This window comes from Corvus hawaiiensis, chromosome 4 (genome assembly GCF_020740725.1).
Source record: "Corvus hawaiiensis isolate bCorHaw1 chromosome 4, bCorHaw1.pri.cur, whole genome shotgun sequence".
Lineage (NCBI taxonomy): Eukaryota > Metazoa > Chordata > Aves > Passeriformes > Corvidae > Corvus > Corvus hawaiiensis.
In genome coordinates this window covers 21,447,226-21,470,857 of record NC_063216.1, presented here as the reverse complement: position 1 = coordinate 21,470,857, position 23,632 = coordinate 21,447,226, and the positions used below count along the sequence as shown (strand labels likewise).

At 40.1% G+C, this 23,632-nt stretch overlaps 1 protein-coding gene across 1 annotated transcript in view; it reads right to left on the bottom strand.

The window, feature by feature from the left end:
• The window catches only part of MTPN (myotrophin), a 30,771-nt gene extending 15,037 nt beyond the window's left edge, over positions 1-15,734 (bottom strand). The window contains exon 1 of the mRNA XM_048301065.1: positions 15,574-15,734. Coding sequence (XP_048157022.1) covers positions 15,574-15,645 — 72 coding nt within the window. The 5' untranslated portion in view covers positions 15,646-15,734. The remainder of the gene's footprint in view (positions 1-15,573) is intronic.
• Between the last annotated feature and the right edge of the window lie 7,898 nt (positions 15,735-23,632).

The window sequence follows — 23,632 nt, the reverse complement described above, 5'->3', positions numbered from 1 at the left end:
TGAAGGGAGAGCAAGCTTGGACAAATCATACCTTAGAAAAAATTATTAGCCATATACTCAAACAGTTTAGAAAACAATCTTGCACTTCCACAGTGGAACTGATTGTGTCTTAATCTTCCCCAAACACTCTATGTCATTTTCTCAGAGTTTGAGTCCGCTCACACCCCTTCAGTCATTCTCCAGATTCATTAATCACTGGAAAGACTTTAAAAAAACCCCACAACCCCACTCCCCCACCCCCCAAAAATCCACAAACACCAGGTAAATACTCTGAAGATGAAAATACATTGCTATTTTTGCCATTCTACTTAAATTCTCAGAATGCTTGTGTTCTAAGTACTTAAGCCAAAGTACTTTACTGCTTAACCTACCTTTGTTTCAGTTGTATGTTCACAGAGTTTTCAAGTGTTTACTGCTGCTACATCAGCTCTGGGGCTCACCTAACCAAAAGTTACCTCTCTAGGACTGAGGATGTAAACACCTTGAGAACCCTTAAAAACAATACAGCAGAAACAACTGAAAAACCCATCTTCTACACACAAGGTAAATCATTCTGCAATTTCTAAAATAACTGTGAGCTTAAAAATATTGTAAGCCAAGCAAAAACTTCAGTCCTTACTCAAACAGAAAAAACAAGATCATGTTTTTATGCAGCTAATCCATGGGTCATTAAACACTGGTGGTAACGAGGGAAAACTCAAATACTACACTTCCTGAAATCTGACTAATAATCTAAAAATATAAGGACAGTTTAATTCTACAAGCTTGTCAGTCTAGTGACTAATGTCATTACAGACTATTTATGGCTGAAAGGGAACTCTGGAGGTTATGTAGTCCAGCATTTGCTCAGAGAAGGTCCAATCAGATCAGGCTGCTCAGTTGAGTTCCACAGACCTCTGAGGACTGAGGACTAGACAAGCCCTCCAGGCATAAGCCCTTCCCAGGGTTTGGTCATATTCACAGGGAAGTATTTTTTCTCTTACACCTAATTGGAATTTCTCACATTTCAAATTGAACTGTTGTCTCTTACAATTTCACTGTGCACAACTAAGCAAACTTCTCTATATCCTACCTTTTGTACAGAAAGATAATAAAATTTTCCCTTTACCTTCTTCAGGGAAAAATAAAAAACACAAAAAAACTAACAACAAAACCCCAGAAAACAAACTACCACAATTCTAACAGCATCAGCTTGTACATCCTTCATCTACCAATAAAAATTGAGGTAAAAAAGCTTTTATAATTTTATCAATAGGTGCTCTGCTCCATAAAGCAGTAGCTACAGATCTTCCTGTGCCTTCCAGGTTCCTTACTAACGTCAATTGAATTTCAGCTGTCATACCTCCATCTCGGCGTATTTGTACAATGTTTCTAGATTCCTTCCACTGGACCATTTTGCTTGCCCCTTCTGAGTAGCTCTGTGTATTGGTTATAGATTCCTCAAAATATGTGCCCCAGGATGCAAGCTTCAGCATTGAAAAACACTCAGCATTTCTCATGCTCTCATGTAAGGGAATTCTGGGTTCTAAAGAAAGGCCCCTGAAGGATCTTGAGCTTCTTTGCTTTAGAAAGGCTGCAGTAACATCTCAACTGTATTCAAATAGCACACGTACAGCTAAGCACATGTTCAGTCCGGGCAGAGACTGGATTGAGAGCTGTCCTGGGGAGAAGGACTTGGGGGTGCTGGTGGAGGAGAAGCTTGAGATGTCTTGGCAAAGGGTGCTTGCAGCCCTGAAAGCCAAATGTATCACGGACTGGACCCAAAGCCATGGGGCCAGCAGGTCAATTCTTCCCCTCTTTACTCACGTGGAGTGCGGTGTTCAGCTCTGGGAAAGATTTAGATTAGATATTAGGAAGAAATTCTTTACTATGAGGGTGGTGAGGCACTGAAACAGGTTGCCCAGAGAAGTTGTGGATGGTCCATCCCTGGTGTTCAAGGCCAGGTTGGACAGGGCTCTGAGCAACTTGGTCTAGTGGAAGGTGTCTGTGTCCGTGGCAGGGAGGTTGGAGCTAGATGATGTTTATGTCCTTTCTAACCCAAACCATTCTATGATTCTATGAAATAACAAAAGGCAAGCTGATCTTTCATCACAGCAACAAATTTTATAGGTTTCCTCCCCTGAATTATTCTTCCACAAATCAGTTGTTCAAGCACAGAACTGGAACCACAAATACTCTGTTTTTCAATTAACTTTGAAGACTTGAGAAGACCTAACACTGAATATTATGAGTTCAAACACAAAAAGCCAACACAGTAAGCTGAGTTTTACCAATGAAAACTCAACTGCTACTACCTCAGTTTCTTTACTATTGGAATTTTATCACTATTGAAACAATCCTTGGGTTTATGTGCAGAAGGACTAGATTTCTCATGTGACCCTGAAGAAGAGTGCTTTCCTACTCCTCAGTGTCTGCCTCTGGAGTGGTTCTGTATGGATTCCATTCCGTAAACCTGTTCTCTCCTAAAGCACTGATTCACGCACTGCCAACCTTAACTGCAAACTGGAACAAAAGGCACCTACAAACCCAAGAGATGTATTTTTATAGAATATGTTGAAGAAATCTGACAGCATTGCAGAATACCAGGTCTTCACACAGCTTGCTACACAAAAATAGTCGCCCAGTCTGCCCCTTAGGCCTTCACTTCAGTGATCCCACAACATTCCATCCAGTCTTTTGAGTAGTGTTGTAGTCCAACTTTTGCCCCCACCCCACAGAACAGTCTCCAAGGCTAAAAAGCAGCACTGACTTTGATGAAGTAGTTTTCATTCTTGCCAAGACAAACTGATTTAGCCAACCACAATCCACACTAGCACTTCCACAGGTCTGAATACTCTAAACACCTTTGAGTAGAAGAGAAAATGAATTAATTTCTTCTTCCAAGCTGGTTATACAATTTCCTTTAAATATTTTCTTATGCTAACTGAAACAAGCACCAGCCTGAAGCATTTTTTGTTGGGTGGAGAGGTTAAATATTCGCCTCTATGACAGGAACTGACACAGCTTTACATTTATCCAGTAGACAGACCCTCACAGCATTAATACAAATCTGAAGGTAACTGAACCACCAGTTCAGTACTTCAGACAAGGAAACCATTTTTGTAATCTTTTGTGTATTTCAACATAACACTAGTCTAATGTGTTTTCACATTCCCATCTGTTTTTATTAACTAAGAGCAAAAACAATTCAAATGACGAGCTCAGAACAAGTCAGTGCAGCATATAATTTAAACTTCTGTACATTTTTTTTCCTCTAAGAGAGAAACCTCTTGACATATGATGCCTCAGGTACTGCAGACCTAAGAACTGGGCAGAGCAAATGGAGAAGATAAATTTCACATTTCCACTCAACCCATTGTATTGAAAAAACTACTGAAACAGTGCAGGAGGCCTACGAAGAAGCAACAGTATTTTATCATTTCTGCTCAGCAAGTTTATTGAGTCTCAAGTTTTCTTGTCTCTATCTTCTGATTCACAAGAAAAATGACCCTGTTTCCCTACTTGTCAATAATATTCAAACCAAGAGCAAGAGTGGAACCTGGTGAAATAACTAATAACTCAAAGTCTGGGTTAAGTCCAGAGAGCAGAAAGGGAAGTAAAAAGATTAATGTTGTAAACTGTGAATCGTTGATGATTTTGAAGCCGATTTCTTCAGTTAAAAACTCGCCATAAGATCTTGCCAGAGCCGAGGAAATCAACTCACTGTAACTCTAAGTAGGCAGTTTCCAATGGCAACTGCAAAAATTTTGTGCCGGATCCAAATTTTCATGTGAATCCCCTACATTTTAAAAAATTACTTACTTTCAGTCCACCCCAAAAAAAGTAAATGTACCCTGGCCTCATTCAGCCTGCACAGAGAGACAACTGCTGTTGCTGCTCAGTGGTTGAGCGTATTCTGACCATTCCAGTAGTTTTCCAATGGTAGCCTGAGTGGACTACTGAACTGAAGCAAATGACCTAGATTTATTGTATGGGATAACTACTTTCCACTTGGAGAATTTCAGAAAACCTTGAAGTCCTTTGGTTTTTGTTTAACAGCTGAGAGTAACTGCATTAGTCAAGCTGTCCTACTGATTATTTTTGTGTTTACCCTCAGAGATATTAAATAACATCTTTTCAACACTTCTGGTGTTTTATTCCCTGTCCTCTAAATGTTATAATTTGAGGGAAAAAGGAATTTTCTCCCAGATGTCTTCTTTCTACCCTGCATGCTTTGGGGAATATATGGGACAAGCTGTCTTTACACCTCCCCCTTATCACATCTTACTGAAACAAACAGAAATACCAAAAAAATCCTGTAGATAGTGATCAAAAACCAAATCCAAGTTAACAGATGTTGAGAAGGGAACTTGAATACAGAAAGTTAAATCCTATGGAAAAGGCTGCAGACACAAGTATCAAATTTTCCTTATTTTTCTGGATTCACTTCTAGTATTTGCTATTAGTTTTGCCTTCAATATCCAACTGAGTTTCCATTTTTAAAAAGATGAAAAAAAGGCTACTCAAAGAATTTCAGCACAACATTCCCCCAAAAAGACCCTCATCAGTTTATCCAAAAGAGGTTTCTGTTCTGAGGACAGTGTGTGTCTCCCCAGTTGGCATTTTACAGCAAGTTTTACAACCAGAGCAGACAGATGTAGATGTCCATGTAAAAAATGGATATCTACTTTGCAATTCTCTACTCTAGGAGAAGCCTTAATTGCTAATAATAACACCAATAGTTGGTCTATAAAAGTTAAGAAAATGAATTATGAACCTGATGATGAATTTTGCCTGTCTTGATATGGTATCTAAAGAACTCTGAAAAGCTTTTAAAGCACTGCTACACTTGTTGTGGCTTAAGCCAACAAAAAGGTGCTTACCAAGGCTTACTTTTCAGGTTTTGTTAGTGGAAAACAAGTATCTAGCTTACCCACCATAATCAAATGCAATCTGAAGTCCTTTGTCTCAGTAAAACGAATACAATTCCAGAAACAACTGCTAAATAAACTGAACTACTGAGCCATCTGTGCTTCAGTTGTATCAGCATTTTGGGAGACAAACAAACCTGGTACATGAGTTGCTCTGTAGAACAGTAATGAACCAACTGTTTCCTAGCTACAGCTTCTAGAAGCTTGTGCTACAATCCCAGCTTCAAAGATGTGCTAAACACACATGTTATTGAAAACAGTTGTTCTCCCCTTCCCAAAATCCTTAATCTGTGCAAGACTTGAGCGAGAAATAATGTAACCCACTCACTATTTGCACTAGCAAGGGATGAAACAGGAATGAAGGGCCTAGTTGTGCAGCTTCTCTCAGCTCCTATGAATTTCCATCTATAAGTTTGGTCCAAAAGCACTTGTTTCTTAGTTAGGCAACAGCTCAGAGTAATGGCAGCAACTAGTTCTGACACCATAAACTGTTGCAGACAAAGGTATTATTACTCTGTTCAGATTACCTCTTTAATTGATAAAAGTGCACCAAATATTCTGGATCATGAACTGAAACAATCAAAGATCAGACACTTTCCAAACTGTCTCTGCTTAGAAAGACTGTTAGAATTTGGAGTGAAAGTTAAAATGCTTCAGTTAAAGCATCAGGACTCGCCTACCAGGTACGATATGGGGGCAAAACATCAATAAAAGCCTTTAACCATTAATTCTGAAAGAACTGCAGATCAATCTAACAGCTTTGTACCTTAAGTTGACATAAGCCTAACGTTCACTTTAAAGAGATGTGTTAAGTACTGCATCTACTGAACACAGTGCAATGTCCATTTTCATAGGCAACACTGGGCTGGCCTAAAAACGTTGGATTTTTCATTCCAGAAGTGACTGACCAGACTGTGTTTTACCACTGCATTTTGGACGATGCGGTTTGGATGACACCTACTCTAAGGGTATACTAAGGAGAAGATATTCCAGCCCACATGCATGCAAGATGATTTCTAAACAGGAGCCATCAACCACACCTAAACCAAGAATAAGAGCAGTAATTGTCTCAGTAATTCAGTACCATACCATCAGCAAACTGACAACAGACAACACTATGAAAACAGAAAAATCTACAAAACATCTGATCCTACAGTTTCACACAAAATCAAGCTTAACATGTTAGAAATTGCTCCAAAACTTAAGCAGCTGAGCAAAGGATCCCAGCCATTACCATGCAGTCTGCACTGAGTTGTTAACTCCCAATTAAAACACTTTCAGTTTCTGGAGGAACCCACATCCAAGTTCTGTATTAAACTGCTCAGGACATGTTTGTCCCAGGAATGAACAGGAAGTGGATGTTTTCCTTTGAGGCAAACACTTGGCGCCAGCTACTGAGTTTCAGTTTCAATAGATGCCAGCTTGATACTTTGAATTCCCTGCATGATCTGAAGACACAGTAATTAAAAAACCCCGCAACAATAATAAATGTGAATTCTCAAAGCTCAGGTTGTACTGTATCAGGAAGATATGACAGAATAAACAGGAAGACGAGTGTACCTCCCAAAGATTATTGCTGTGGTTGAAAAACCCCTGAATTCAAGTGCGTTAACTGGGGCTTAGCACCATAAGCACGAATTACTTCTCCAGAAAATGAACAAAAGGTATGTCCAAGGCAAAATCGAGTGTTCTATCAAATCCAAAGCAATGAAGCTTAGCTTCTAAATAGGTATTCCTTTAAGATTAACATGCATTATTTTCCTGTGCACATTGAATTTACATTTTCTTCATTCAGCAATGCATAAAAAGATACGAAATGTCAAAAGCAGCATTAATGAGTTCTAGAAGTTGTGTGCCTTAACACAGAGTTTTGTTGACATGATGAAGCAGTTGGTGAATGGAATAATGCAACAACAAAACACGGAAGCAAAAAAACTTGATCAGAAGAGCTATTTTTACATCCATAAAATAAATGCTGTTTTCTAAGCAGTATATACTTAAAAACATATGCATTAACAAGTACAGAATGGCTCCCTAAACCAGTTAGACACGCTTGGAATATTCAGCTTCACTGTAATACTTTTAATAAAACTTACAAATATTGGTATTGCACTTTTAAGTTTGAAATAATCCACCTACAAAAGTTAAGGTATTTTCTCCAGATTTCCAGGAATTACTGTTGAAAATGCTTTAGTAAATACAGTCTACTAACTTGTCACAGGACAGGAACTAAAGACTGTATTTCATATTATACTCTCATTAGAGGAGTCTATTTTGAAAGTAATTATATTTACTGCCATTATGCCCAAGATAAATTTAAATAACAGACAATTGCTGGTTTTATCACAACCCAAATTCAAGTTTTTTAAACCTTGCTAAATATCCATGACTTTAGCCAAGAAACAGTTAATAGTATTATTGAAGTTATTGAGAAGTAATATTGAAGTTATTTGTTGTGAGTTTGTTTGGTTTTTTTTAATACAGGGCATACAGAGAAATGCAGATCGCACCTCACAGGAACTCTCCTAAACTTTTTTATTTAAGGACTTTCAATTGCATTACCTGAATCAAGCACTGAAAGTATTTTTGAACGAACAGAAAAATACTTTTTAAACACTTATTGCCTATGGTATTTGCTTTCATAGTGTCATTAACAAATCAGTTTAAATGAGAGATGCTGATGGTAACTGTTCTATGGACAGCTCTCTATCTGTTGTCTCAAATGGCCTAACAGCTCATCTTTCCTGCTTGAAGGTAATCACTAATTTATAGGTCACACGTGTGTTAAAAAGCAAGTTCATAAACGACCCGAGTTTGGGAAACGACAATATCAGTCATTCAACAGCAATTATCAAGACTTGATCTTAGCTCATCAGAAACTTTGAGCACACAATTTTGTGGTATAAACTGACTCAGAACATTCTTTGAACTTTGGCTGAAAAGAGTGACAGGGCCGTCTCCAGAACACCTAGGCAGTGATGATTTGGTCTGCTCAGTTTATTAGCCATCACGTGCAATTACTCTCTTTGATTTCCAAAGCATGGCTGAAAGCTAAGTAAAATGATTTCCCCATTTCCCTTCTGGCCTGTAACCAGCGAGGAAGGCAGCAACGTATATAAGTGAAGACAAAACTGCATATTTTAATTCTTGGTGCAGCAAGAAAGACACATAAATTCTTTATTTGGAGATATGCAATGCCCTTGGCAGACAGTGTATCTGAACCGAGCTACAGAATTACACTGCATAAGAAATACTAACAAAGACTCTAAAAATGGGCAAAGTCCTAAAAGCACCAAACCCCAAGTCCCCCCAGCTACTTCAAAGCCGTATTTCATGTGCATTATGAGTTTTCAAGACCATATTTTTCTTTCCCTTCCTACTCTCCCTCATCAGAATTTCAGTTGCTTTTGGGGAAACAAATTATTTGCTATCCTCATCTTTATTAAAAAGAGGGGGGGGGAGAAGTCCAAATAAAAAAATCCACAACAAAAAAAAAACCCCACAAAACACACACGAGTACATTCCAATGAAACAGAGAATTAAGAGGAGAACTGTAGCTTGTTCAGTAAGACTTATTAGTACTGACTGCATTCCAAGTCAAGGCAGCAACACTACAGATACCAGTTCCTTAACCATTTAAATGGAAGTATTGTTTCCCTCCCCATCTCTAGCATGTGATTGTAGAATTTGCCATCACTGGTCCCAATCAACGCAGGCTTTAACACCAGTATGCTATTAAAAAGAAATCAATATCATACCCAGCCCCCAATAAAGGTTTTAAACTCATTTTAACATGAGCTGCACTGATTTGTACCTGCCCCTCCTCATAATGAGCTAAAGCAGAAAAACATCTAATTGTTCAAAACTGCTGAAACTGCAACTTGTAAGAAAAACAACTGTTGTATAACCAACCGGTCAGTTATTGGCACTTATTAATTCCAGTTCATGCTTTTGTCCTAGCAATAGATCTGTCTATGGAAATGACAACTGCTTCTTTCCACAGAATCGTACTGGGAAGTTCAACATTCATTTTGATACGGAGGGGTTGAAAAATTAGGAATAACACAAGCCTTCAACTTGAGAAGTGGGCACATTAGGTAGAAAGAAGTAACTTTGCTCACACTTTTGCATGGACACATTCAGAAGTTCAAACAAGCATAAACATAAAGCCATAAAAAACCCTTCTAAACTCAACTGATGCTGCACACAAAACTGTATCCCTGACTTTAGCAATACAGCTGTATACATCCTCAGGTTTTCTGTATCTTTCCTAAATTTTCTCTTCTGACCTTTGATCAGACATAAAAATTCTTGGACATGAGAACCCTGAGTCCATGATGTTCTCCTTGAACTTAAGTAGAATATTTGACCTTCAAGTCTTGGTATCTTACCAGCTAAGCCTACGGTCCTTCAGAAAAAGCACATGGAAGTTGTTTGGTCTATTGAGAACTATCCAAAGGAATCCTTATTTATGCATTGGGACACTGCTGCAAGATCCACTCATTCAGTATTTTTACTTACGTGGCCTGCATGAGTCACCAACGCCATGGTACCCAAGTCAACATCCAATGCACAATCTTCACATCTAACACAACTTTCCATATGCTATTCCAAATGGATACAGATACATACCACTGCAGAACTCTTGGACTTTTAGAGAACTCACTGTTCTCTTGGACTTTTAGAAAGCTTAGCTTATCTCCTGTAAGCCTTCTTGTTGAAGTCAAAATTAACTAACTGAGCTAGGCTTGAAAAACAAGGATTTATTAAAGATAAAACTGATACAAGAGGAAAAAATGTGGTTAGAATAAGGGAGGGCAGAAAGAAGGAAAGCAGTAGTAGAAGTAAATATTTTCCTCACATCACTGCATTCTCTGATTGTTATTCATAACCTATTCCCAACTTTGACTGTCATACTTAGGAATGCATATGCTCTATACCACAAACTTGGACAAAACAGGATATATTTCAGAGATAAAATTTGCTTTCAATTTAGGGAATGGAATACATTAGCACATCAGCAAAAAAAAAAAAAAAAAAAGTTTAAATTCAATGTTTTATTACAATCTGGTCTTAATAACTCTACTTTTTGCAGCAACCATACATTAGGCACAGGACAAGTCAGCATGGTAAGAATAGCCCAGACAGAATCAAGTAAGGAAGTACTTAACTTGGGGCTTTTAAGCATAGCAAGGTCAATTATGAATCACTTAGGCAATATGTTAAAGCCACCAAGACTTTCAGAGCAGAACTCAATGAACAAAATCACCACAGCCTGACATCAACACCTCAAAGAAAATACTACATTTAGCAGTTCCAGATTCATGATCATTCAAATGATCACAGCTGGAATGAGTTCCATTTACATTTCAAATTGAAATGGATGAAGAATCAGTTCTATCTGTATCTTCACAAAGAGGACAGATTTGAGAATCCTGGGATGTTCATTCAGGCACTGAGTCACACATTCCACTGCAATGCCAGGTTTACAGGCAAGTTTGTTACTCCATGCTGTTCCTATAAACTACTTAAGAACTGATGCACAAACTATTAATATCTGTGAATAATTCTTTGCCACATGTCCTCAGACTCTCTTGGATCAGACTGTGGAAATTAATTAGCCATCCTGAAGAGGTGGTTTTCAACAGCTTCATTCATTTTATTGTACACACTACTTAGAAGTGGGAGCCGTGCTGTGTTTTTCTGAAAGTTTTTCTAGTACATTCCTGGTATTTTAGTTAAGAGAAACTCCACCATGAATATGAAACCTGCTAACAGCAGCTTACAGTAGCAAACACCTCTTGTTACATAAAAGAAAGATTCAGGTCATCATGTTCAAATTTGCGAAATGTAAATTGAACACCAAGTTTAATTAGAACTAAGCAGTAAAACAGAATTATCTTTAGCAATCACACTTCAGCAGACTCAACAGTAATCAAGTGGAAAATAACAGAAGTCCTAGAATCTCCAGATAAAGACAAACCTACATAGTAGAATTGTTGTTACAATACAGAGACATCCAAGAGGCCCCACAGGGAAAAAGCTCAGTCCAGCAGCTCCCAGGTCAGGGCTAGCTCTGATATGCTCCTGGACATACTAGTGAGGTATAGCTACCCTGCACTGTAATCCAGACAGGCTTTCAGGCTGTCACTCAAGAGCAGGAAACCTGTTACCCGACCAGAGGCAATCCAGGTATCAATGTAGCCATAAGAATAATAATGCACACTTCAGCATTCAGCATGGTGAGACAAGGTGAATTTCAATGTATCGTGGTATGCTTTATCTGCAAGCCAAGTTATCCACCATATATAGCAACCATTTAAGTACTCATTTTCATTTAGTTTGTAACTGAAGGTGTAGAAGTCGTTGGAATGGACACTGAAAAGAACAGAGGTTACCTCCGAGAATTAAAAGCTATTTATTCCTCCATGTTAATCTTTCTTCTTGCAGATATATATTGAAGTCTCTTCTCTTTTTCACAACACTTAACTATACCCCTGACTGCTGCTTCTATTGCAAAAAGGTGCTTCTAAACATTTTTTTTTAATTTTAGCCACTCTAGTTAGTTTATAGCAGTAGCCAAGTTTTATGCATTTCTCAAGACATATGCATTTCTCAACATAGGTGGTAGCTGTTGTCCAGATGAGTTACCAGAGATCCTCCAGGAATTTGGTTTTGTTTGTTTTGCTATTTAAAAAAAAACAAGACTCCACACCAGAAGTGCCTATTAGACCACTTTCTACAAACATCCATTTCACAGCCAACCATCACTTCAACCTCCCAGTCCTCTGAGCAGTAAAAATCTGGTGCTTCCAGTTTGGCTGCCTGTCCTATCTTCTTATGGTATTAGGTTAGTTGATTTACCAAACTTAACTGAAAGCAGTGGTAGGTTTAGGAAACGATGTAAGGGATTAAAGCAGCTCATGAACTGGGGAATTCTCAGTTAAGCTACAGGAGATGAAATTACTTCAGAACAAACTTTTATTGAAGCCTTTCCTACAAATCTAAGTTTATCTCGCCACAAACTTTATGCCTAGTGAGTAAGAGAAATTGTACGTAGCTTCAAATCTACTGCTGATTGGAAATGCTTTGTGCACATACTGACAGAGAAGTAAGTCCTTTCTAAGCAACTGCATAGTTTAATCTAATTCTACTGGGGAAGAAGACTAAAGAAAAGGAAAAAGAGCTAACATCATTCATGTTAAGAAATTCTGTAGGCTTAATGTAACTTGCTCTTCTTCTAACTAGTACTTTTTAACCCACTCCCTACCTCGAGGGAGGTAAATTTCTCTCAGCTGCGTGGGTCCTCCTCATCCATTAAACTGCACATTCATCTGTTCCCACGGAAGTTTCTGCTTTCTTGAGGAATTTTAAAAATTTGAGTGGATGTATGTGGGAAGAGTGCAGAATTCCTCCAATCCCTTAGATTCCTGTATGCACCTCTGAAGCCAACATATGCCGGCTATATTCAAAAGGAAGATATCAAAGAAAGCAAACAGTAAAAACTACTTTTTAATCTAGTCATCATAAAAATAGCTGACACCACTTAACTGTTGGCATAACACACTAGATACAGTATTTCAGGAGAAATTTACATTTACCATAAAGAAAAAGTTGACAGTGTTGCAAGCTGAGAAATGTAGATGCTAATATGATGTCTCTTACAGAAACAGAAAGAAGTCTTATAAGACGATTCAAATGATAAAAATAATCTTTCATATTTTCATCAAATAGAAGCCAACAATATCTTCCAAATGCAGACTAGCAGCACTAAGACGTCTTTTGCTAAGCAACAAAGCAGGATCATTTGGCACTGCCTGTTTCATTGCCACCCCTCAGAACTACCCTTTCTGTGAAAAGTTTTTTTCCTGAAGAAAGTGTGTTCAGGAGAATGCAAGATCCCTATGTAGAAATACATAAAATGCAAATGGAGACTCTTGCTTCTGTTTCTATATCCTTTCTTTGTCCAGGAACTGTTGAAGTGGCAGAAACATTCTCCCTGGTACTTACTAACCAAACCTCAGATAAAAGAACAAAAGAGATGACTCTAAAGACAGAACCTCCACAGCTTATTACACACAAGTGAAGAAAAGTCATGGCTGATTAAGAGTTCAACTCCTACAGTCCCGCTGATAACATCCATTTATACTATTATTTTTAAACCACCCAGGTTCATCTAGTTAGCATTTCAAGCCTTGCCATTCACACATGAAACAAAATCAGAGGTCAAACCCTTCATGTGGTAATTGGTGGAAAAGCTGCAAGATTATAGTTAAAGGCTGTATTGTTTCCAAACAAATAATGAGGAAACAAGACTAGAACAAGAAACCAAACAAATGAGAAGTTGGGAAACAAAAGTTTCAGGAAGATAGACAAGGAAGAATTTTACGAAAATGAAGTCAGTAAGATATATGACTGCCTCCCCCATTACAGGGAGAGGAAATTTCTGCCACTGCAAAGTTTATATAAGTAAAATTCCTGAACATGAAATCATACATAAGAGCAGGAAAGCAGCAGGGAGCAGAAGCCACATAACTGATAAGGAACAAAGTCAGAAAGAACATACAGCACAGAACACTTTCCTGAGAACTCTAACTACCAAAGCATGATTTGCCTTCACATAATTCATTAATCTCAGAACTGAGAATGTGAAGTTCCAGCTGAGGCTTCTCCTACATTCAGATGATTTACAGAGTTCTCTTGCCCCTCTTCAATGTACATTTCCTGCTGTACAGTAAAACATAAACTCATTCTTGTACTCTTTTCTTCCCTGAAGGCATCCACCTCTATTTCATTTACCTTCCCAAAACCCACCTACCTGCGCCTCTGTAAAACTTACAAAAAATTAGACAAAAAAATTTAACAAACCACTAGGAAGGATGAGGATAAGTCAAAGCTTGCTTATATAAGCGTTGTTTCCACAGGAAACCAGCCTGAGAGTTTACTAGCCAACAGTCTGTCAAAGAAACAGAAAAGACTGAAAACATTTGACTTCTTGTAGGTTAACAACTGAAGACAGAACACATACTTCCAAGTGGGAGAAAAGTATGACTACAATTAGATCACAAACCAACAGAAAATTCCCAGAGTTTATTCACCTTCTACATTACAAGCAACGTAAGATTGCTCAAGGATTGCAGGCCTCTTTTACTCGAATCATCTAACCCCAGTAAGTATCTCTCTTTTAAGGATTTCTGCCTCATTAGTGCAGTTAGATGACAGCCTTCAGCCTCTTTACTACAGCAGCATCCAGGCTGGTTCAAGCCTCTTTCAGTAGCAGATGGAACCAAGTATTTGACTCTGCACTGAAGCAGATGAAGAGTGATCACATAAATCCATTTTGCTACACGAGTCGCAGTGCCACTCAGGAAGAGTGGGAATATAAAAAAAGCTTTCTAATTAGTACTGTAGTGAACTTGTAGATATAAACTGAACCAAGACAGTTATTGCCAAAGTTATTGCCTCAGCAAAAGATACACAAGGATCCAGTAATTATTAGTGTATAGTGAATTTTCTAGATTCACATGGAAATCCTTTAAAAGCTGTAGGAAGAATCCAAATATGCTAATGACATGCTCTGCAAGTCCCCAGATCTGAGACGATATTAGACATACTAATGGACTACCCAACTTTATTACACAGACACAGGTACACAGCCTTTAGCAAACAGCTGAAGTGGGATAATTACATTATTCCCAGCTACTTCCTCAAGAACTTTATACACAGAGCATGTGAGTGCACAGCCACTTCGATGCAAAGTCCAGAAGCTTAGCTGGAACTGTCAGAGAAGACTATTCAGGCTAAGCTGTTGGACTTTGTACTAAAGCAGCTAGAAGTACTTGCACACTTTTCTTTTTGCCAGAAGCGCTACAAGTTTGTGAGTTGACAGCTGGAGTAGAAAGGACTTAAATCATCACGGCAAGTTGTGTCAGCATGTGTCAAGTTCCCAAAGACAATCACTGACTTGTTTGAAGATCTAAATAATTACAGGTAAATTATATGTATACCTCTGCTCTGGTGTAAAAGTTCCCAGACAATATTCCTGAACAGTAAGGATTCACTGAAGCAGAATGTTGCCCTTATGCACTTTTCCCACACACCTCAGTGACAGGAGAAGGCAAATGAGGACAGAATGCAGCTTTCAAATACTGCCACGTACCTGAGGACTGTTCAACCATCACACAGGTGTCTACTGTTCCTGCAGCACTCGCCCTAACTAGGTATCAGCACACTTCCCAGAAGGTTAATGAATTAAGCCTCAGCACACCCGGTAGCTTAGCATCACCCTATTAAGGATGAGCCCTGAGGCACAGGGGGGAAGGATAACCAAACCGAGGCCACAAATCCACACGAGATCAGCGAGGCAGGGCTGGGATCCTGGCTGTCAATCCATTTAAGTTTCACGTACTGACACAGAATAACTCCACCGGCAGGCGCGAGGGGCGGCTGGGGGCAGGAGGGAAGGAGGAAGCCCAGGAACTGAGAGGCCCCCGCGGAGGGGGAGGGGGCCCCCAGCTCCGCACAGAGCTCAGCGAGCGCCCGTGCCCGCCCAGGCCGCGGCTCCCGCCGCCCCGGCCGCATCCCGGGGGCTGCGCACACATCCTTCCCTCCTCCGCCCGCAGCGCCGCCTCCCCCACCCCGCACCACCGCCACCTCCTCCTACCTTGGCCACGTAGTCCTTCACCTCATCCAAGTCTCCGTTTTTGAGGGCCCACATGAACTCCTTGTCGGACATCGCGGCCGCCGGGCAGGAGGACGCGGGCGGGCGAGACGGCGAGGGGCCGGCGGCAGCTCCCGGGAGCGCGGGCGGCGGCGCGGGCGGCGGGAGCCCCTCCCCGGCTGCCGGGCGGGGCGGGGCGGGGCCGGGCACGGGGCAGCGCGGGAAGGCGCGCGGGCAGCGCGGGGCGGGGCCGGGCCGGGCACGAGGCAGCGCGGGCGGGCCCGCCGGGGCGAGGAGCGGCTTCTCTCGCGCGCGGCCGCGCTTCCGCTTCCGGTTCCCGTGCCCGTCCGCCGCGACGCCCACGCGGGACCGCGGCCCACGGGGGGCGGGGCGCATGCGCGCGCGCGGGCGTCCCCGCGTTCCCCCAGATACCGCGGGGGGGGGGAAGAGGAGGGGGAGGAGGGAGGGCTGCGCATGCGCCCGCGGCCCCGCCCGGCCGGCCGCGGTTGCCATGGAGACGCGGCCTGTGCCGGGCACGCCACGACCGGGCCCTGCCGAGCTCAGCCGGACACGGTCGGGCCGCGGGCTCCGGCCTCAGAGTCTGCTCCCGCTGAGGAGACCGCGTGTCTGAATAGCTGTTCTGCAAACCCCGAGGCTCTGAGCTGCGGATAATTACCATAATGCTTCTAAAGCATCAGCGGGAAGACATGAAAGGAAGAATGTGGTGGTTAATTAGTACGTTGGCCCTCAGCGGTTGCATCTGTTTTGCGAAGCCACATGTTTTGCTTGTGGAACATGCAGCCTGTTGTGTGACTCAGGCTTGTCTGCCAGCAGGCAGCTGCTCTTCCTAATCCCCCCTGGCAAACAGCATCCCAAACACCCTTGGAGCTGGAGCTGCTCTGCAGTGACTGTGGCCAGTCTGAATCACAGAATCAGTTTGGTTGGAAAAGACCTCTGAGGTCATCTAGTCCGACCTGTGACCCAACACCACCACGTCTGCCAGACCATGGCACTGAGTGCCACATCCAGTCTTTCCTTGAATACCTCCAGGTGACTGGAGACAGTATGAAAGTGCACAGATTAGGAAGAATTTCCTTACTGTGAGGGTCATGGAGCACTGGAACAGATTGCCCAAAGAAGTTAACAGATGCCCCATCCCTGGAAGTGTCAAGACCAAATTGGATGGGGCTTGGCACAATGTGTTCTAATGTAAGTTGTCCCTGTTCGTGGCACAGGGGTTGGAGCTAGATATATCTTTAAGGTCCTTGCAACCCAAACCATCCTATGATTCTGTGAACCTGTCATTGTATGATAATGAGTTAAAGCATAGGAAGACTGCTAGATCAATGAACTGTGTCTTTTCTAGCCCTGTTATTTCCTTTGAGATAAAATTCAGCTTTCTGCTTACTGGTTAAGCTCTGTTTTGAAGTCCTAAATTACTGCTAAAGTGTCCCACTCTGTTTCAATAAACAAATTGGAATTCATTGTTGAAGTCAGTTATACACTGTTGGTATTCTATAATGTATCCACTTGTATAAATCATAAATACAGTACACAAACAGACTAAAAGATAATCTAATTAATTCAGCTATCCAAATAAAAAAACAAATCAAACCAAACCAACAAAACCCAAAGAACAAACACAACATAAAAATCCAAGAAAGAGACTTGAATACATATTGGTCCCATTTCAGGTTTTATTTAAAAACATGAGTTTGATCTCATACTTATTATATTCCCTTTATGTAATCCTGAACAATTCATACACAACAGTTGTTAGTTCAGCAACAACAGCCAAGCAGTAATATAAAATATCATCATATAGATTTCAGTCTGTTGAGGAGAAAATAATAAAAGTGACAGATAGCAACCTAGATAAAGTTATGGGACTGACACAAGAGATCTAGGAGTGACGGGTGAAAATTGGACAATTGATTTTTTTTCTGTTTATTAATTTGTTGTATTTATACTGAAGGAAGAGGGAGTGGAAAGGAAAAGGAAATAAGAGTTATTTTTTCTTTCCCAAGGTCAAGCAAGGCTTGCAGACAGGGAAACTCAACAATTATTGACTGTATTCATTGTTGAACTTGAAATAGGAGAGGAGGCAGACAAAGTCAGACATACAGCGCCAGTTCTGTGGGCCATGTTCATGAATCCCAATGAGGCTGGACCTTGGAAAGTCACTTGGGGCCCACCCTTTGGTGGTGAGGAAGGGTGTAATTCTGTGGAAATGCATCTTCCCATGGAGTGGAAATGCCTTTTCCTTGCACACTGTTTAGTAAACACAATTAGCAATTGCTAAACAAGGGGCTGGCTCTGAAAACTGAACCAAAGGATGATTCATCCAAATCTGACAAATACTCTCAGCCAAATCAGAAGGTGAATAATGGTTTGGAAGTCTGACCCCTAATAAATAACCAGGCTGGGCTTATTTATTAACACAGAGTACAAGTCTCCTTTTGGCTGTAGGTTTCCATTCTTTCATTATTACAGTTTTCATCATTTATTTCACATCTAAGTACTGCACCTTCTTTTATTTATGAGAGTATGCATATAAGTCACTGTTACATTATTCTATTCTCCATGATTAAAGTGAACTAAAATCTTTGTGCCTCACACAAGAGAAGTTACCTTTCTTTTCTATAATATAATCTCTCTTTTCAGGAGCAGTTCATAGGAAATGGAAGTTCAAGGAATTATCTTTTGATAATCTCTGTTATTTCTCTAAATCAAAGTAATAAAATTCTAGAAACAGAATAATTTAGATCGGAAGGAACCTCTGAAGGTTACCTGATCTAATCCCTGCTCAAAGCAGGGCTAATTTAGATGAGGCTGCTCAGGGGAACCAGTCAAGTTCTGAGTATCTCAAAGTGTGATGAAACCACAACTTTTTCTGGCAGTTGATTCTGATGTTTGACTGCTTTCACAAAACAAACAAACAAAAAGTCCTTCTTTCTAATCAAAATTTCACTCCTGTAACTTTTTGTTACCTCTTATCCTCTACCTACCTCTTCACGAATGTTTTTTCTCTCTATCTTCTCTGTGTATTCTCATGAGATGGGTGAAGATAGCAGTAAGATCCCCCTACCTTAACCTTGTCAACTCAGGGCCGAACAAGCCAATTCCTTTGAGCTTTTTCTCACATGTCAGTTGTTTAAGTCATCTTATCAGCTTGGTCATCTTCCAATGAACTCAATCCAATATGTCCTTGTCTTTTTTTACCCCGGGAAGTGCAAACCTGGAAGCAGTATTCCATCTGCAGTCTCACAAGGGATGACTGAAAAGGATCAGTCCCTGATTTTCCTTTGGAGGCTGGAATTGCCTTCAAGCAAACTTTTGCAATGAAGGGTCAAGCATCAGGGTATTTAACTGTGCCACGCTGGCAGTGAGTGTCAACACATCTCTGTTCCAAAGCAAGGGGCTGTTCAGGATAGATGAGCATCACAATCGGGAGAACTTAGCCCAAAGCTTTGCTGATGGGGCCAGAGGCTGCATAGGTTGCAGTTTGGTTTTTTTTCCACAGCAGCAGCCTGTGCAGTGCTGACAAAGGTGAAATCTTCTGCTAGTAAGCAAATGAGAGTTGGATGCATTAGGGACTGATACTAACAAAGAGGAAATGTAAGCAACATCATTTCCCTCACAGCAATCCTAGTTAAAGCAATAAACAACTGACTACTAAAAGTGATACCAATGTGATTTTTTTGGTTAAATGAAAATAAATAATAATAATTATTATTATTATTGTTATTATTATTGCATTTTCTGAGCTGCCTAGAGTAATACCATAAGTGAATTTCTAGAATTTTACAAGCATTTAGAAAACTGAAAATTCCCAGCTCTTTATGGAAGAATTGGATAGAAAAATTCTGCCTTTTGTAGAAATGATGGCCATTGAGGAAAAAAAAAAATTACACCTATGCATGTATTTTTAGCCTAATTCAGAAAAAGTGTCTGTGTGAAAGTTGCATTTGGAAAGCGAGCATAAATGTGTGTCATTTATATGTTGGGTGAAAGAAGGACTGGAGAGGTTGGGTAATACCAGAAGTAGAACAAACAAACAAGAAAATGCCTAAAAGTTTCAAGGAAGCTGCCTCAGAATCTCTTGCTTGCTAGATCTGCAATTTTCCACTCATGGACTATGTACTTCGTCGTGTGTTAGGGTTTCCTTACCCTTACTAAGAATTTCCTGAGACTCTCTTTTTCATGGTGGCAAGATTTTGAACATGGGAGAGACATTGACTGCTGGCTTCCAAATCTTGCTATTTTTCAAAGAGTCTCATATTTTAAGTGTGTTAAGCACTATCTGAAACTCTCCACTTTCAACCCAAGTCACAAGATGAACGACCTTCATTCAAGTATCTTAAGCTAGAAAATGAGAGATGAGCATTTATTTCACTCATGTAAAAAAGCAGAAGTATGCTGTATTTCTACTCTTTGAATGTTTTATGGATCACTATTTATGTGTCTAGCAGTAGGCAGTAGAAGCAAATGCAGCTGCCTGAGTATTGGGCACAGATATTACAGTGTGTATAGTCTGTGTGTGTACTGCAAACTGTCATTGTTGTAGAAACTACGGAGGTTTTGATTATGAGGCGGGGAATAAATCTGCTTTAATCGAAACAACAGTTTTCAAGTTCAGAATGTCCAAATTAATCATACAGATTATACACAGGGGATTTAATATTTGAGCATTTGGAAACACTAGTGAAAAATTTATGCTTGTAGTCCACTCAGTATCATAATAAAGTAGGGACCTCTGGTTCCACCCTGAGATGTGCATTTTCAGAGCAGTATGGTCCTGGTTTAGTGTAGGCTGGTCACAGCTATACTGGTTGTCTGGTAAGCATCAGAGGATGAAAAACCAAACCAAAACAAATACCAAAAACCCCCTAACCAACCAAAAAATTAAAAAAAAACCCCACCAACAACACAAACCCCCCCTCATTCAGTTATGTATGCTTGTGCTAATTTATATAGTTTAATACTTTGAGGAATATTTTGAACATACTAATGTGTTTGATAAGCCACATATCTCTGTATAAATATCAGGGCAAGGACAATAACTTCCTTATTTTGAACAAGTTTTTGCTTTGTTCACTAGGACTGTTTAACAAACAACAGGCAATAACAGTCACACAGTGCCACAGGGAGACTCAGTTGTCCCAGCCATAATTTCCTATGCCTTCACTTTCACATCCATAATTCAATACTTTTCTACAATTGTGGAGAGCCTTGAGAATCTCAGGTGGAGAATGTTATATCAGTGAAAAATATTACAAATATATGGTTGATGTGGTTGTTCCTGACAATCATATGATGAGATGCAGAATAGAGAAGTGTAAGGAATTAGTTATAGTTGTTATTACGTGCCTTTGGAGAGAATTAAAAAAAAAAAGGATACTGTGTTCACAAGTAGATTTCTTCACAAAAAAGGAGCATATCCCGTTTTTTCACACTCTTTCTTTCAAAAAATAAATATGTTTGGAAACATGCAAAAAAGGCCTTAGGCACACTACAAATTTTTGTTTGTGGCACAGCTCTGAAAAAGTTTGGTTTTCTACATTAATGAAAAAGTTCTTATTTCACAATAACTATCCATATTCTTACATCATTTATATTTCAATCATGTCTCGAGTTGTGCTTTTCCTGTAAAAATCAGACAGGATATATCAACTAAAAATGCCGTGCTTGAGATCTCTCCAGTGTTTTTCAGCTAACCATACTGACTTAATGTCCATTTCTAATCAGCCACCTTTTCCTTACTTTGAAGCAACAGCTGGGGTTTTTTTTATCTTTTTCCTTTTCATTCTTGATCCTTTTCTTTTTTCTTTCTTTCTTTCCGTATTTCTTTCCGTATTTCTTTCCGTATTTCTTTCTTTCCATATTCCTCCCTTTCTCTTGTCCATTTCCTATTTAATACATGGGCTATCCCTTTATATTAACAGAGGCGGAACTGTGGTAAATGCCCTTGCCATAACCTATTTATGTAAGAGTTTGTGCCTCCTTTTGCAAAAGGGAATAGCTTCCTCGAGTGGGTGTATATTTCATCTTGCTACATGGATTGTATGGATTATGAAACATTTTGCTTTCAGTTTGGAGCAGATCTCTGGTACAGTACAGTCTGGAGCAATGTTGTGTTGCAGTGCTGCCCCTTCTGTCTTCCCAAGGGATGTTTTTGCTGTATTCTTCACTGTCCTAGCAGGTAGTGGAAGGACTAAATGCCATCCTAAATTGAAATGGCTTAAAATTTTATCTTTCACCTTAATAGTGAGAACAGCTAAGTAATGCTCAGTGTGTTCTGTCAGATTGCTCATGTTGTGTGCATGTCACACTCCAGGAGCACAGCTGCTGATGTTAGTGGCAACAGGCACGGTGACAGGGTACAGCCATCACCACTGTTAACAGACTGCAGCTCTCCATCACTGTGTGCCCTTTGCACACATCTGCATTGCTGTTTCTATCCTAGGAGATGCCTGGCTGCAGCAGTGGAGCCAGCTCAGGTGCCTCTGCACTGTGCTGTTCTGTGCCTCCCAAAGTGCCTGCGTTACCCTCACTAATGGAAAAGACTGGTTATTGTAGCCCCTCCTGATTCTTACGGTTTCTTTGTCCTGTCAGCTAACCAAGCATATGCTAATGGACACTTCTGTTTATTTCCTTAGCAGATTCATGAAGTTCTAAAGTCTCAGCATGGAAAAGGAGAGGGAGAGTCCTATGCCCGGAATATTTCTGCAGCTATAGATAATCTTAATGCTTTGTGCTCATCCACCATGAATTGGCAGAGCCATTTTTATGCATGCTTTGCTCCCTCCAGTCAATATGCTCAGGAGCTCTGTCACTGTTCTTGTGGAGGTCCCTACTCTGTTTCTGTCAGAGGGGATGCAGTTTAGGAGCAGTGTGTTAATACTGCCTATCTGGATAAAACAACACGTGCTGTATATGCCTTATCCCATATCTGTTCCCTCTTTCTGGCATGGTCTTCTTTATCTTGCAGAATCACTAATAGCACCCAACTGAGTATTTAGAGTGTTTTCTCACAGTTCCCGTTTGAAAGGCAATTGCAGATTACATTGTGCACATGGTAATAATAAAGACTGTGCACAGACATGTGACATTTATTTCTCTATCCATCCACCAGGTGTTACTCTCCAATTTCCAGCTGCTATGCAATGTGAAATTCAGGGCTTAGCAGTGGCGGTAGAAATACAAACGAGAAAAACAATGACTTTTCCTGTGTTTGTGTATTTCCTTGTTCCTCTTCTCCATGAAAATGATGAACATTTGGCCCTCTCTGTTTTGTTTGGTTGGGTTGTTTTTTTTTTTTTGAGGGGTGGTTTTTTGTTTGAATCTAAGGAAGCTGAAGTATGCATGGATTTTGGCTATGCATATGGTTTAGAAGTATTAAAACAGCAATGACAGATATATAAAATGCACTGGGACACAGGAACCAGAGCAGATTTCAGTAGCACTTTTCAGTTTGTCTCTGTAGACCCTGTTCATAGTGGTAAGAGGCAAATAATGGAGTCACTATGAGCCACAGCTTCAGAAACAAGTTCACACCATTACAGGCAGCAATTAGATATTATGTGTATCTGTTGAGATATAAATCAGAACAGAAAGGTTCCCAGTTTTTCCTAGTTTGTGTAATGTTGGTTCTGACATTGAAGCAGCTAAATAGAAGATGTAGGACTTACTTTTTAGTATCTGTTAAAGATGACATGAGCTATCAGTAAAAGATTAGCAGATTCTCTTTTAATAAGTAACATATGTTTGCATGTTTTTCTTTTTTTATTTCCCATCATATTGTGGCAAGTAGGTGTAAATTTTTTGTGTTTCTTTTTTTGCCTGGTACCATTAAGAACTTACAGACTTCAGACTGTCTCACAGTCCAGTAGATGGCAAGTACCTCTACCGATTTTGGCTAACTTGAATAAAGTGATATTTCTGCTGCATGTGCTGGTTTTGACAGAGCTATCAGAGACAGGTATCACTAAATATAGATTTGCAGATGTATACTGAATTAGGAATGTAGGAGATACAGTTAGATGTGAAGCTTAGTAAATGT